This window comes from Aquarana catesbeiana, linkage group LG08 (assembly GCF_042186555.1).
Source record: "Aquarana catesbeiana isolate 2022-GZ linkage group LG08, ASM4218655v1, whole genome shotgun sequence".
Taxonomy (NCBI): domain Eukaryota; kingdom Metazoa; phylum Chordata; class Amphibia; order Anura; family Ranidae; genus Aquarana; species Aquarana catesbeiana.
Genome location: NC_133331.1, coordinates 48,654,279 through 48,670,603, shown reverse-complemented (window position 1 = coordinate 48,670,603; position 16,325 = coordinate 48,654,279). Strand labels below are relative to the sequence as shown.

The 16,325-nt window shown below is 45.5% G+C and overlaps 1 protein-coding gene across 10 annotated transcripts in view; it reads left to right on the top strand.

Annotated features, from left to right (window-relative positions):
* The window catches only part of LOC141105739 (alpha-2-macroglobulin-like protein 1), a 251,128-nt gene that overhangs the window by 58,213 nt on the left and 176,590 nt on the right, over positions 1 to 16,325 (top strand). For all 10 annotated transcript variants that reach the window (XM_073595819.1, XM_073595817.1, XM_073595811.1 and 7 more), the window contains exon 9: positions 9,924 to 10,065. In XM_073595819.1, the coding sequence (XP_073451920.1) occupies positions 9,924 to 10,065 (142 nt within the window). The remainder of the gene's footprint in view (positions 1 to 9,923; positions 10,066 to 16,325) is intronic.

Genomic DNA, 16,325 nt, shown 5'->3' with positions numbered 1-16,325 from the left:
ATCGAACATTTGCTGTCGGACTTTCCGCCAACAAATGTTTGCTAGCAGGTTCTCAAACTTTGTTGTCAGAAAGTCCGATCGTGTGTACACAAGTCCGTCGCACAAAAGTTCACGCATGCTCGGAATCAAGCAGAAGAGCCGCACTGGCTATTAAACTTCCCTTTTCTCGGCTCGTTGTACGTCTTGTACATCACCGCATTCCCACGTTCAGAATTGTTGGCCAACATTTGTGTGACCGTATGTATGCAAGACAAGTTTGAGCCAACAACTTCCAAACAAAAATCCACAGTTTTGTTGGCAGAAAGTCCAATCATGTGTACGGGGCATAAACGCTAGCCATACATTCTACAACTTTCCTTTAGATTTACCAAAACCATATAATATTAGGCCACACTTTTAATTTTGTATGCAATCAGGCAGGCCCTTCTACCTACATAGTTGATGGTAAATCTAAAGGAAATTGAACAGTAAAATTGTATAATGTATGGCCAGCCTAATTGATCGGCTGTTGCCCGTAACATGGGCGGTGCCGACCAATCAGAACCCGCATAGCCTGGGGGGGGTCCTGTGTAAGTTCCCCTTACAGATTTTTATGTAAAAGTGAACTTACACTTTAAAGAGCAACTCAACTTTTGTTGAAAAATAAAACAATGTACATTGTAAAGATTTTAACAATATTTGTAGCAGACCTTTTATTGCTCTGAAGAAATAGCTGTTTGTTTCACCATGTCCTGTGCAGACTGATTCTGAATGAGCGGGACTGGTTTGTTATGATCAGCTGGTGCACTCTGAGTGTTCTAATAAGAAAAGCTGCAGTGTCTGTATCCCTTTAGAAGTATTTAACCCTTGGGGACTATCTAACCAAAACAGAAATGCTTTTTTCAAGGGGTGCCTAAAATGTGACTTGTCACACAGATGGGAAAGGCCTCTAACTTACAACCAGGTGTGTCAGTGGGCACTGAGCAGCTTTAAGAGTCATGGCAGAACAGAGAACGCATCACCAGTGGCTCCTGTGGGCATAAGTGCTACACATGCCCGGCCACCTGTGACTCATCAGGGGCAGTCTCTCTGAGCTGTGGAGGGCACAAAACAAGGAAACGTATATTATCTTGGCATGACTTATTCCGCTCCAGTGTTGTCTGCAGTTTACTTATCTGCTCCAGAATTAAGTAGCCAGGTGCTTGACTAAGAATGAGAGTGAAAGAAACATTGGCTGCAGCTGATCTCTGTAGCTGCTGATCTACGGTGCTGAACTGGTTAATAGCTATCTCAGCAAGAGGATGGAGCTGCTGAGCAAGAATAGTTTGATAGACTGAGTCAGGTATCAACTGCACTGTGAGAACTGAAGTCCTCCAGAGGAAAGAGACTCTACTTTAATCAAGAGCTTTTGAACTGCCTTTCCCAGGGGGAGATTGCCAAGAGGAGGGGAAATAGCTTTTCTCAGGCTGCACAAAACACAGCTTCCTCTTGTTGTGAGGGAAACTGGAGAGTACACATCGCTGTCCTGTATACACCATCACTACTACGTATCACATACCTCCCAACCATTCCAGATCCTTTAGGACCTTCCCAGAATTTCAACAAAGTCCTAAAATCCTGCAGGTCTGGGCTGTATTCCAGAGCCCTGGTTCCACTAACTTTTTCTGCCGGCAGCTGGCAGGGAGAGATGCTGGCTGCTGCAGTGGCAGCTGGCAGGGGATTTCAGCCTGGTGGAATCACTGTACCCCACAGGAGATGCAGGGGAGGTACAGGGCTACAATAGGGGGAAGGGGTGTCCTGCAAGCACCATATATACTACTAAGTGCCCTCGCAGTTCACCGCAGCATTGGCCACCTGGCAGTCAGACTCAGCATGATCATTGTAAATAACCCAAGCTGTCTGTGGTTCACCAACCTTGACCAGCACCGGCCGCAGCCTTGTGGATACTACACACACAGTATGGTCCTGCCTTAAGGCTCTGGCAAGCGAGAGGAAAACAGGGCAAGACAGAATTGGGGGATGGGCATTGGGGTGGAGAGGTTAGCACAGAGAGTGGAGTGTAAAGGTGAGCCAAGAGGGAATTTGGGGTGTGGAGGTGAGCAGAGAGGGTGGTCTGGGGTGCAGAGGGGGTTTGGGGTGTGGAGGTGAGTAGATAGGGGGGAGGTGCAGAAATAAGCAAGGGGGGATGGGTGGGGTGCAGAGATGAGCAGGGAGGTTCGGAGTCCAACATTGAGCAGGGCGGGTTGGGTGCAGAGGTTAGAAGAGAGAGGCGCTGGAATGTACAGGTCAGCAAGGGGCCAGAAAGGTGTAAAGGCAGAGGTGCAGAGGTAAGCAGAGAGGACATGTGGGGTGCAGAGGTGAGCAGGGGAGGCTTGGGGAACAGAGGTTATTGGGGGGGTTGTGATACATAGGTTAGAAGGAGGAGGGGAATGAGATTGCAGCTGTGAGCAGAAAAGGGGGTTGGGGTGCAATTTCTCCCCCAGAAATCCCCACCACTAAAGAGAGTACAGGGAGTAGGGCAGCGTATACAGAGAGGAGGCTGTGTGTACAGGGAGGGGGGTTTTGCAAAAAGGGAGTGGGAGCAGTTATTAAGCCATGCCCAATATTTATCATTATTTAACCACACCCACTTTTGCCAAGTGTGCACCATAGGTTTCTGTCTCCCTAATGTCTCCCTCATTCTCAAGTCCAAAAGTTGGGAGGTATGATTAATATTGGTGGCCTGAACGGGATCCAGGGTGTTAAGTTCGGGGATGCCGACAGCCAGAGCCTTCTGGGTGCCGAGCAGAGAGTTGGTTGGTCGCTGTGTGTTACCTGATGGTGAGCTGTAATATCACTGGGACTGGTGAGCTGCTGCTGTGGGCATTTACTAACTTATGCTAGAGAGACTGAGCCCTTTAGGAACTGACCATGCAGCCATCTAGTAGCCTTATTGCTGCCTGCAGACTAGACTGGGACTTTTCTAATGTGCACCAAAAGTACAACTGGGCCCTAATGCTGACCAGCTAAAAAGTTAGGACTAAAGACTGTCCCTTTACAGCTGCTACACAGAGACCTTCACCTACTGCTTACGCTAGGATGTACTCTCAGGTGACATTCCACTGTATCCTAGCCATTCTCCTAGAGAGCACCGTAGACTAGTTATAATATTATTATTTACATTGCAGTTAGTGCTTATATGCATTATTTAATGCCGACCTTGGCATAATGATTATAATGTCTAGCAGACTGTGCCTGAACCTACCTTCTGTGTGTTCATTTATGCTCAAATTACCATATATTCTACCCCGTACCAATACATTGTGTTAATTTACTACTAAATGGTCTTGAGTCTATTTCCTGGAGCTAATTTACAGCCACATTAAAGGTAGTTGTACTTGTGTTCTTATAAGTACTTGCGATAACTTTCATTCAACCAGGTGTGTTAGAGGGGCTGAGGTTGTTCTTGGAGTCGAGGCACAGAACAGAGAACCCAAACTACCAAGCAGCTCCTGTGTCGGTAGAGCTACACTTAGTTCCTGCTGCCTCCCTGACTTACGCTCTTTGAGGTCTGTGTGGATTAGTGCAAGGTGAATGCGGAAGTCACGACCTGGAGTTAGCACATAGCTCAGAAAACCCCCATAAAGAGGTCCCTAGTAAATATTGCCTGGCCTTTTAACTCTATGCCCTGGGGGATCCCATGCCACCTGCATGGGACCATCCTTGTACTTTAGTGAGTCTTGATCAAACTTTCAAATGTTACCTTTTTCATTGTGATCCAATGTGGTTACTGCTTTGCTGATCCAGATCCAACTTGTTCTGCGGTGCTTTGTCCTACCAAAAGCTGGTTGAAATCCTGCAAAACTCAGATACTCCTACTGCCTCTCCTTGGCTATCCTATACAGTGCAGGTGGGGGTCCACATCAGTATAATCCCAACCTTGACACCTGTGGGATCCCTGCAGCTGATCTTTCCAAATTCTGACTTACCATGCCTTGTTTTGCACTGTGTCCCTGGGTAGAGGTGGCCATCTTGGTAGAAATAGGGCTTTACTTTCTCATGTCAGAACTTCCAGAATGGAGAAGAGTTAACAGCACAGTAGTGACATAACCAAATCTCATTTCAAGAAGTAGCAGTGCCTTAGATGACTTCACAAAGCAGATATTTAGGAATGATGCTGCAAAAGAGGAGTGCCTGGGCACATGAAATGCACTGCTAGTTTTCAGGACAAACAAAAGCTACATTTTTCAGAGCACTATGTAGTCACAATTAATATTTCTCCCTTCGTCTTTCAGGACAGCACCTGGAGAGAGCGCAGCTCCACCCACTTTCCCAGGAAACACTGCAGTCAGTTTCTTTAAAGACCGGACACTTCCACCATGGCCTCAGTTGTAGTGTTTCCTCCGCCATGGTGGAAGCGCTGCAGGGAACCAGGGGTGTGCTGCGCTTTCTCCAGGTGGTGAAAGTTTGGGCATACCGGATCGTTTTTCTTCTTTTCCTAAGACAGCCCAGCATCCTCCCTGACGTGTGGGGGATTCTCCGGTGCCTCCTCCTCTTCATGCTCGGCGAGAGCCAGGCTGCGAGGGTCCCGCTCCTACAGACCGGTGGCAGGGCTGTGGAGTAGAGCGGCGTCTATTCCACGGGCCGCACGCCTTCCGGGTTCGGATGGCAAGCGCGTCATTTCCGACCGGGGGCGGGGCCTCGAGCGGCGCGACGCGGCTTCCGGTTCCGGCCGCTGGAACGCAGGAGGGGGGGGCGGTCTCCACGGCTGATTTCATTTCCGGCCCTCACAGCGGTGAGCGGCCCGGGAAAATCAAATAAAAGAGCACAAACGCCGCTGTGTGTCCTGTCAATAATGGAGGACGATCAGACGGCGGTGGCAGGAGCAGGAGCCACAACAATCAGCCAGGCTCAGGTAAGCAGGGATACTGGTCTCTGTCTTTACTCTATGGGCATTTATAATGTTTATATATTATCCCTTCCCTAAAAAAAAAAAAAAAAAAAAGTGGGGAGCCTGCAGATCACTTGGTCCTGAGTACTAAAGGAGGGATAAGTGATTAATTATGTTTTAAGGTGGATCTGTGGGGTGATTCACCGGCTGTGGAACAGATCGTAGGTGTTAAAGGGTTAACTTCCTTGGTGGTGTTTTTTTCTGTGTTCCTTATACAGCATGTAAGCTGTTGTTTGTGAAATATGGTTCAGCTATTGTCTTTTTTCCCTTGGGATATTGCAGAAGGCTAAAGAAAAGACCAAGCATGTCTCCCCTATTGTTAAAAGGAAGTGTCCCTCTTGTAAGGGGTTACTGAGGGATTCCTGGCCCAAAGTATTATGCAAATCTTGCATTACGGACATAGTTAAGGAGGAGACAGCTCCTGCTAGTCCTGCAGCTCAACAAAGCGAATTGCTAAGCTCTTTCAGGAAGGAACTGGCAGACACCTTTGAGTCCTTCAGGTCCTACCTAGATAGGCGTCCAACGGTGCATAGCAGTGTGGTGCCACATTCTCAATCCTCTGTTTCAGCATCCAGAGGGGGCAGCGACTCAGAGGAGGAGGAAAGTAACATTTTACTAAATTCGGAGGAGGAAGCAGAAGAAGTAAATGAAGCTTCTTCTCCTTCTTCTAGGTACAAGTTATCCCTTGAGGAGGTAGATGATCTACTAAGAACAATTCATACTACCCTTAACATCACAGAGGATAAGGCTCAGCTATCCCTACACGATAAGATGTTCCAAGGCCTCGGGGAGGAAAAACACAGGGTTTTTCCTGTACATAAATTCCTATCAGAGACCATTAAGAGGGAGTGGAAGGATCCAGAGAGAGCCCCCTTCTTTTCTAAATCCCTCAAGCGAAGGTTTCCGTTTGATGAGGATAGCTCGCATATTTGGAATAAAAAGCCAAGACTAGACGCAGCCTTTTCCCAGGTATCTAGGAATACTGACCTGGCCTTTGAGGACATGGGTATCCTTAAAGATACCATGGACAAAAAGGCAGACTCCCTATTAAGGAAGGCATGGGATTCTTCTTTAGCAAATTTGAAGCCTGCCATGGCCTCAACTGTGGTAGCCAGAAATCTGGAACACTGGCTGGAGCAGCTGAAAATCCACATTGAGGCAGGGACGCCTCGTAAGGATCTGCTAGATACGCTACCGGTGTTATCAAAGGCGGTAGGGTATATAGCAGATGCCTCAGCGGAGTCAATCAGGATGTCAGCCAGATCCACAGCTCTGATAAACTCAGCTCGCAGGGCGTTATGGGTCAAGACATGGACAGGGGATACTGCTTCAAAGACAAAATTATGCGGTTTACCCTTTGAAGGTGATCTAGTGTTTGGCCCTGGGCTGGAAGCTATTCTTGATAGAACAGCTGACAAAAAGAAGGCTTTCCCTATAAAGAAGAAGGTACTTCCGCAAGGCAACAAAAATTTTCGTGCTTTTCGAAAGACCCCAGATACCAAAGAGGCAGGCTACAAAAGGCCTTGGAAGTCTCAAAGAGGGAGGGGTAAGTCAGGAGTACTTTTTCGCCCCCCAACCACAAGCCCAAAAACCCAGTGACGGTCACCCAACTGTGGGAGCAAGGTTACAGACCTTCTTTTTACAGTGGAAGACTATAACAAGCAGCCAGTTTATCCTCAAGACCATCTTGGAGGGTTACAGGCTGGAATTTTCTCAACCTCCTCCTGTGCGTTTTTACATAACCCAGGCTCCCCGAGACTCAGAAAAGTCACTAGCAATGACAGCTATCCTGAAGGACTTGATGCTACAAAGGGTGATAGTGAACGTACCCCCTGGGGAATTAGAACAGGGGTGCTATTCATACATATTTCTTGTGAAGAAACCGTCGGGAGAATTCAGGCTCATCCTGAACCTGAAGATTCTAAACAAGACTATCAGGTACAAGAAGTTCAGGATGGACACAATATTCTCAGTGAAGAATCTCCTGACCCCGGGATGTTTTATGGCTTCCATAGACCTGAGAGATGCATACTTGCATGTACCAGTAGCGTCAACATCTCAGAAACACCTAAGGTTTGCGATAAAACTGGGGGAATCTACCCTTCATCTCCAGTTCAGAGCTCTCCCTTTCGGGCTGTCATCCTCTCCGAGGATTTTTACAAAAATCCTGGCGGAGGCCTTGGTCCCACTCAGAGTAGAGGGGGTATCAGTCCTGCCCTATCTGGACGATCTACTAATTTTTGCCAAAACAAGGGACCTGTTAGTGAGAGATCTGGAAAAGACAATGAGACACCTGGTAGGTCTAGGATGGATAATCAACGAGGAGAAATCAAACTTGATTCCATCTCAGACCATACTATTCTTGGGCTACACAATAGATTCCATCCAGGAGAAAATTTTTCTCCCCGAAGGGAAGAGGGAGAAGCTTCAGGAGGCAGTGAAGAAGACGCAGACAAATATGCCAATCTCCATAAGAGCAGCTATGTCGGTCTTAGGGCTACTCACTGCGACTATTCCAGCGGTGCAGTGGGCACGTCTACATGGAAGGGAGCTCCAGCAGACAATTTTAACGAGTTGGTCCTATGGAGAGTCCCTAGAAAAATTAATAAGGATACCTGCGCGGGTTCAGAGGAAGCTTTGGTGGTGGAGAAATCACTCAAACCTGAACAGGGGTCTGCTCTGGAGTTTTCCTTTGCAGAAAAGATTAACAACAGACGCAAGTTCCTGGGGTTGGGGCGCCCACCTGGACGAGCAGATGGCTCAGGGGAGTTGGACAGACTGGGAAGCCAGAAAGTCCTCCAATTGGAGAGAGCTGAGGGCTATTCTCTTGGGTCTATGGGCCTTCGAAAGAACAGTCCGGGGCCATCATGTTCAGGTCCTATCGGACAATGCCACAGCGGTGGCCTATATATCAAGGCAGGGAGGAACAAGGAGCAGGGCTCTGCTATCCTTGGCACTCCAGATTCTAGCCTGGGCAGAAGACAGGCTAAACTCCATAACAGCGATACATCTGAAGGGAGATTTAAACCTTATGGCAGACTTTCTGAGCAGAGAAAGAATACTGGAAGCAGAATGGAGTCTGAATGTAGAGACTTTCCAACAACTAACAGAAAGATGGGGAATGCCCCAAATAGATCTTTTCGCATCCCAAAAGAATGCAAAAGTAGAGGCCTTCTTCTCACTGAACAGGCAGGATCAGGCAGAGGGATTGGATGCATTAGCGCAGCCATGGAAATTCCAGTTGTGCTACGCCTTTCCCCCCTTTCAGATGATCCCCTTGGTCTTAAGAAAGCTACAGAAAGAGAACACGACTATGATTCTGGTGGCTCCTTTCTGGCCCAAACGGGCTTGGTTCGCAACAATACAGGGGATGGCGGTGGAACCTTATTGGGAGCTTCCGCTTCGGAAGGACCTCCTAACGCAGGGCCCCCTTCATCACCCAAATACCCAGCATCTCAGGTTGACAGGTTGGTTACTGAGGAGCAGATGTTAAAAAATAAGGGCCTTTCAGATAAACTGGTCTCTACCCTGCTGAACAGTCGTAAGGAGGTTACCAGGGCCATCTACTTCAAAACGTGGAAGCGATTTAATAGCTGGTGTGCGATTAGGATACTTTCGCCACAGGAAATCGCTCCAGTGCTAGAGTTTCTCCATGAGGGAATGGAAATGGGGTTGGCAGCTAGCACCCTAAAAGTGCAGGTAGCTGCATTATCGGTTTTTCTTGAGAGGCAATTATCAAGGGAGCCGCTTATTATTAGGTTTTTCAAGGCATTGGCCAGAGCTAGGCCAATACCTTTTAAGTTTTTTCCTAGATGGGACCTGTCTGTGGTTCTGCGGGGTCTAATCAAAGGGCCTTTTGAACCTCCAGAGGAAGCATCAATCAGGCTATGGTCGTTAAAAATAGTCCTGTTAGTAGCAGTAACTTCAGCTAGGAGAGTAAGCGAGTTACAAGCTCTTTCCATAAGAGAACCCTTTTGTTATATTTTTCCAGACCGGGTAGTGCTAAAAACTGACCCGGGTTTCTTGCCAAAGGTGGCATCAGCATTTCATAGGGAACAAGAGATAATTCTCCCTACCTTTTGTCCTAACCCGTCCAGTGCTAAGGAGAGGTCTTTCCATTCCCTGGACGTGAGAAGGTGTTTATTACATTATATAGAGATAACGAAAGATTTTAGAAGATCAGATTCGCTCTTTGTTCTCTTCTCTGGTCCACGGAAGGGGTATAGAGCATCCAAAAGCACCATAGGTAGATGGCTCAGAATGGCCATCAGCGAAGCTTATAAAGCTTCAGGAGCAGAGCCCCCTAAGGGGGTAGTAGCCCATTCAACAAGGGCAGTAGCAACGTCCTGGGCAGAGAGGGCAGGGGCTTCCCCGGGTCGGATCTGTAAAGCGGCCACGTGGACAAGTTTCTCCACCTTCACCCGCCACTACAGGTTGGACTTGCTATCAGCAGCGGAACAGTCGTTTGGCAGGAAGGTCCTGCAGGCGGTGGTCCCACCCTAGAGTAAGTACTCTTTTATCATCTCCAGGTGCTGTCCTGAAAGACGAAGGGAGAAAACCCTAGTTAGACTTACCGGTAACGGTATTTCTACGAGTCTTTCAGGACAGCGCCGATGACCCGCCCTAAGTTTTGAGGTTGTAAGATGTGTTATTGCTGTGTTCTGCTTATCTAATTTCAGCATGGCTGGAGGTACTCTATGAACAACTGAGGCCATGGTGGAAGTGTCCGGTCTTTAAAGAAACTGACTGCAGTGTTTCCTGGGAAAGTGGGTGGAGCTGCGCTCTCTCCAGGTGCTGTCCTGAAAGACTCGTAGAAATACCGTTACCGGTAAGTCTAACTAGGGTTTTCAAAATGTTTGCTATAACATATCAGATCTTCATTTTTTGAGTTCCACTTTAAAGAAGTTGAATCCAATGTGTACATGGCCTAAGAGTAATGAAGGTGGGTAGCAACTATATGATGCAACTAGGTCTTCTTGCTTTGGGCTAAAATGCCCCTATCATGTCCTTACAGGTACACATATGGAGAGACGGTCCCGGGGAGTGTAACTCTCAAAGTGTGCCAGAAGAAACAACCACGATACTGGTGGCGGTGGCGGCCTCTTGAAGAGGAGAAACCAGGAACAAAAGATCTGTGCCATGAGGAGATAGCCAAGGTGAGCAATAGGACCAAGGAGTGACAAGAACAGATATTTTGTTGAATTCTGTAGTTTCATAAAGTCTGCTCAGCATTATAAAATGGACCTTGCAGTAAAATGCAAGGTCACCTCTTACTGCCCAGGCCCTTTCCCCTTTACAATTCACCTACTGCTAGCAGGTGTAAAATGTTCCTCCTAAAAAAAAAGTTTGATTTACACTTACCTTACCTTACCTACTTCTGGATGTGACGTCCCTGTCTTTATGAGAAGATTCTCGAAGGATGATGAGCAGATGAAATCTCATGAGAAGATACTTAAGTCCATTGCAAGAGCATTTTATTGTGACATTTTAGCTGCTTGTATTTACAAGGATCTAGTGGGCAGGAGTGTAATATAATCCTCGCCTAGGTAATAGTAAAATCTAACCTCCAGGTTTCCCTCCAGTCTTACTCAGTTGTACAGGCTCCTCTTGCATGAGGGCTCTTGAGGACAGTATTAGGGCAGGTTACTGTGATTCTTTCAGGAAGCTATGTACAGCAACCTGGTGGACCCTCCCAACAGCAATGATCTGCTTGGATTGTATAGAGAAGCACAGAGACCCAGTAATGACATCACTGGGTATTAAATAAGGTATGTCATGAAAACAGAAATATTTTATTTAAAAAAGGAAGGAGAAATAAGGGAAGGCCAAATATAAGCAGATACAACTGTATATGTATACTGTACAGTTGTGCTTATAGGTTTACATACCCTGGCAGAATTTATGACTTCTTGGCATTTTTCAGAGAATATGAATGATAACACAAAAACGTTTCTTTCACTCGTGGTTAGTGTTTGGCTGAAGCCATTTATTCTCAATCAACTGTGTTTACTCTTTTTAAATCATAAAGGCAACAGAAACTACCCAAATGACCCTGATCAAAATTTTACATACCCCAGTTCTTAATACCGTGTTTTGCCCCCTTTAACATCAATGACAGCTTGAAGTCTTTTGTGGTATTTGTGGATGAGGCTCTTTATCTTCTCAGATGGTAAACCTGCCCAATCTTCTTGGCAAAAAGCCTCCAGTTCCTGTAAATTCTTTGACTGTCTTGCATGATCTGCATGCTTGAGATCTCCCCAGACTGGTTTAATGATATTGAGGTCAGGAGACTGAGATGTGCCTTTGGAGCTCTCACATTCCCAAAACATCAGCGATCCACCTCCGTACCTTTCATCATAGGCCTTGTTGACTCCTCTCCAAATGTAGCATTTATGGTTGTGGCCAAAAAGCTCAATTTTGGTCTCATCACTCCAAACGACATTGTGCCAGTAAGTTTGAGGCTTGTCTCTGTGCTGTTTGGCGTATTGTAAGCAGGATACTTTGTGGCATTTGCATAGTAATGGATTTCTTCTGGCAACTCGACCATGCAGCCCATCTTTCTTCAAGTCCCTCCTTACTGTGCATCTTGAAACAGCCACACCACATGTTTTCAGAGAGTCCTGTATTTCACTAGAAGTTATTTGTGGGTTTTTCTTTGCATCCCCAACAATATTCCAGTTGTGGCTGAAATTTTAGTTGGTCTACCTGACCGTGGTTTGGTTTCAACAGAACCCCTCATTTTCCACTTCTTGATTTGAGTTTGAACACTGCTGATTGCCATTCTCAATTTCTTGGATATCTTCTTAAATCCCTTTCCTGTTTTATACAGTTCAACTACCTTTTCCCCGCAGATCCTTTGACAATTCTTTTGCTTTCTCCATGATTAAGGCCCCATTCACACTAGCGCGTTTTTTGATGCATTTTGCATTTTGCAGAAATGCACGGGAATTTTTTAACATGGGTTCCTATGGAACATGTTCACATCAATGCTTTTTTGTATCTCCGCGTTTTTGGAAAGGGTCGGGGACTTTTTCTCATGCAAAATGCAGCGTTTTGCATGTAATGGTTTTCAATGGACAAGCATCAAAAACGCAAGTGCACCTTTTTTGCAGCGTTTTTGATGCGTTTTTGGTGCGTTTTTGCCGTTTTTTTTTTTTTTTTTTTTTTTTTTTTATTTTTTTTGTAATTTTTTTGTAAGACTGTAAAAAAAAAATGAAAAAAAAACGCAAAACGCAAATCGCGGCAAAAACGCGGCAAAAACGCCGCTAAAACGCGGCAAAAACGCGGCTCAAAAACGCGGCAAGCATGAAAAAAAAACCTCCAAAAACGCTCAAAAGCAACATGCATAGGTGTGAATCGAGCCTTAGAATCCTGTTAGGTCAGTGCAGCACTGGGTGAAAGATGCAAGGGTCTATCAGGAGTCCAGAAACTCATTGACCTTTAAGACACACACACTAATTACAAGCAAACAGATCACAGGAGAGGATGGTTACCTTTAACAGCAATTCAAAAACCTTTGTGTCAACATGTGTGCATGTTATCAGGCCAAAATCACCAGGGTATGTAAACTTTTGATCAGGGTCATTTGGGTAGTTTCTGTTGCCATTATGATTTTAATAGAGTAAACACAGTTGATTGAAAATAAATGGCTTCACTACACTACAATACACTAACCATGAGTGAAAAATGTTTTTGTGTTATCATTCATATTCTCTGAAAAATGGCCAAAAAATCATAAATTCTGCCAGGTTATGTAAACTTATGAGCACAACTGTATATACTGTGCTATGCAAATGTTTTAGGCAGGTGTGAAGAAATGCTGTAAAGTAAGAATGTTTTCAAAAATATATATTCTAATTGTTTATAAATACATATTTACATAGTTGGTAAGGTTGAATAAAGACAGCAGGCCATCCAGTTCAACCTGTGTGGGTGTGTGTCAATGTTGAAAATCATTTTCCATATCCCTGTATATTGTGTTCACTAAGGTGCACTTCTAATGCCCTGTACACACGATAGCATTTTCCGACAACAAAACCGTGGATTTTTTTCCGAAAGGATGTTGGCTCAAACTTGTCTTGCATACACATGGTACACAAATGTTGTCGGAAACTCCGAACGTCAAGAACACGGTGACGTACAACACGTACGACGAGCCGAGAAAAATGAAGTTCAATAGCCAGTGCGGCTCTTCTGCTTGATTCCGAGTATGCGTGGACTTTTGTGCGTCGGAATTGTGTACACACGCTCGGAATTTCCGACAACAAGTTTTGTTGTTGGAAAATTTGAGAACCTGCTCTCAAACATTTGTTGGCGGAAATTCCAACAACAAATGTTCTATGGAGCATACACACAGACTTTCCTATCATGTGTTCAGTGCATAAGAGTCTTTTAAAACTATTAATTCTTCCTGCTGACACCACCAATTGTGTGGAAGAGAGTTTCACATCCTTTTTGCTCTGACAGTGAAAAACCCCCTACGCAGCTTAAAGTGATTGTAAAGCTTTGTTTATTTAAAAAAAAAAATAACAAACGTGTCATACTTACCTCCATTGTGCAGCTCGTTTTGCACAGAGTGGCCCCAAACACCGTCTTCTGAGGTCCCTCGGCGGCTCCTCCCCACATCAGATAACCCCCTAGGAGAAGCGCTCTCCCGGGGGGTCATCTTGCGGGCGCGCTCCCAAGTCCATCTTTCGGTGTCCATAGCCACCGAATGTATGACTTGGCCCCGCCCCCCAGCGCCCGCATCATTGGATTTGATTGACAGTAGCAGGTGCCAATAGCTGCGCTGCTATCAATCTATCCAATCAAGAGCCGAGAACCCCAGGCAGAGGAATAGGATGCATTAAGGTAAAAAAACACTAGGGTATATTTATTTATATATTGCTAACAAGGGATATTTATATATTGCTATCATATCTCCCCTCAATTATCAATTTACAAAATGCAAAGTGAGCAAACAGAAGAAAAATCTAAATCAAATCAATATTTGCTGTGACTACCCTTTGGCTTCAAACCAGCATTCATTCATATACTTGCACACTTTGTACATTTGCAAAATTTCATAGGATTAAAGTCAGGTGTATGATTACCATTTATACCAAGCAGGTGCTAATGATCATCAATTTCATATGTAGGTTGAAACACAGTCATTAACTGAAACAGAAACAGCTGTATAAGAGGCTTAAAACTGGGTAAGGAACAGCCAAACTCTGCTACTAAGGTGAGGTTGTGGAAGATAGTTTAGGCTGGGTTCACACTAAAAGGGTAAATTCACTTTCGTTGGGAAAAGAAATAGCAAATAAAGAAAAAATAATATAGCGTATACAATTGTGATGTGTGTCACATTGTAATTGAATGTTATTAAAAATTACCTTTCATTTTCAATCTGCAGCCGCTCTAATTTTCTAAAAATGCTATGCAATATGGCTACCTGGAGTTGTTCTGTACACAGAATGTATACTGACTACCCCCAGAAACATAATTTCCTTGTGTGATTGGCTCCCCAATTTTCTCAGAAGTCTGCCTAAGGTACAAGTCAGATTTTAGGCATCCCCTGCAACAAAAATGTCATTTTTATGAGATACCTCCAATAGGAAATCAAGTATAAAAGGGATGTAGGCCCAGCAGCTTTCCTCATTAGTGCTCTGCATCTGCACAGCTGACGGATAATTATGAAATCACTCCCATTAGACCCACTCAGAACAGGGGCACAGAGGAACAAACAGTGATTTCTTCAGAATAACAAAAGGTAGGAATCTGCAACAAAGGTTGCTATAATCCTTGCAATGTACATAGATCACCCAGAGGAAATGTTTTTTTCCTCAATAAAAGTGGTGTTACACTTTAATCAGATGCAGCTCACAGCAGGGGTCAGGTGTGTCCCTGTTCTCCCTTTCAGGGACGAATCAGGCCTGAATTTTTGCCTGAATTCGGACCTAAAACAGAGCCAAAGATACACAGGACCCTTGTGCATTCCGCTCCGCAGCTGCCCCAGAGATGCGTGAACCGGCTCCAGTGAGAGCCGGTCACAATCTCCTGTCATGCGAATTGGACGCAGGGAAATCCACATCCAATTCGCATAAATGTGAACCCAGCCTAAATGTCACAGGTCATACACCATGGCAAGACTGAGCACAGCAACGAGACACAAGGTAGTTATACTGCATCAGCAAGGTCTCTCCCAGGCAAATGTAGCACTGTCCCCGTAGGGCTTGCTGTGTGTTGACTTCTAGGCCTCCCTCTGATTACCTGCAGACAGTTGCTGGGGTATTTTTCACATATTCCCCCTTACTCCCATTTGCTCGTTACTCAATAAACAGTCCAGGGTATTTGGGTTTTTTATATTTATTGTGGGAGAAGGGAATAGTGAGATACTCCAACTGAACTATTCACAGTAGACAAGGACGACTCTCACCGGATTACTTGTGGAAGCAGACACACTGCTTTTACCATACTGCCACTTGTATGGAAGAATTAAGTCTTCTTGCTCTCTCTAGCAGTAGACTTGATGCAATTACTTTATCTTCAGGACACTTTCTGACTGACACCTGTCCATTGACTCTTCTAGCTGAAGGGATGACTCTCACAGGACAGGCCCCATGACACAGATCTGTGCTCACAGTAGGCAGAATCAGATCCTTACTGGTATCTCCCTTTCTAGTCAGCTCTGCAGGACCTCTGGGTTCAGCTTCTCCCTGGCTTTCAGGCTCTCAGGTCGACTACCCAAGGCCACATTGCAACTTCTACAGAGAAGGGGCAGCCACCCCCTCCCTCCGGAACCCCACTCTCCAGCTGAATGACCACAAGCACATGTGCCCTTGGCATTTATACAGTTACCCAGCATGCAATGAGGTACATTCCTCTGCCAATAGCCAGGGCTGTAACAATGCCTGTGCCCTCACTTGTCAGGTTTCCTCCCACTGTCCAATATGCCTCCCTATTCGACCAGTGTGAAACATTCAGACAAGCTGAGATGCACCTGAGCACCATGAGCAGACCTCACCAATAGGTCCTGCTCCCTGGTAGGCAGAGAGCATTCTACATGTACCTAATAGTCCTCCTGTTAGGCAGAAAGACCCAAAACTATACTCTCTTCTAGCACCTACCTAGGAGGGTTCTACACAAAGATTTCAAAGCAGACTGGGGTTTCAATATGTGTTGTTCAGGCTCTTTTGATGAAGCACAATGAGACGGGCAACATTGAGGACCATAGATGCAGTGGTTGGCCAAGGAAACTTAATACAGCAGATGAAAGATACATCATGCTTAATTCCCTTCAACATCGGAAGATGTCCAGCAGTCCCATCAATACAGAACTGGCAGAAACCAGTGGGGCCCAGGAGTGTTATTCACAGTGTCCCCACTAGGGTGCCTTAAGCTCTGCCAACAAGTTTAAAAATACTGAGGATGCTCA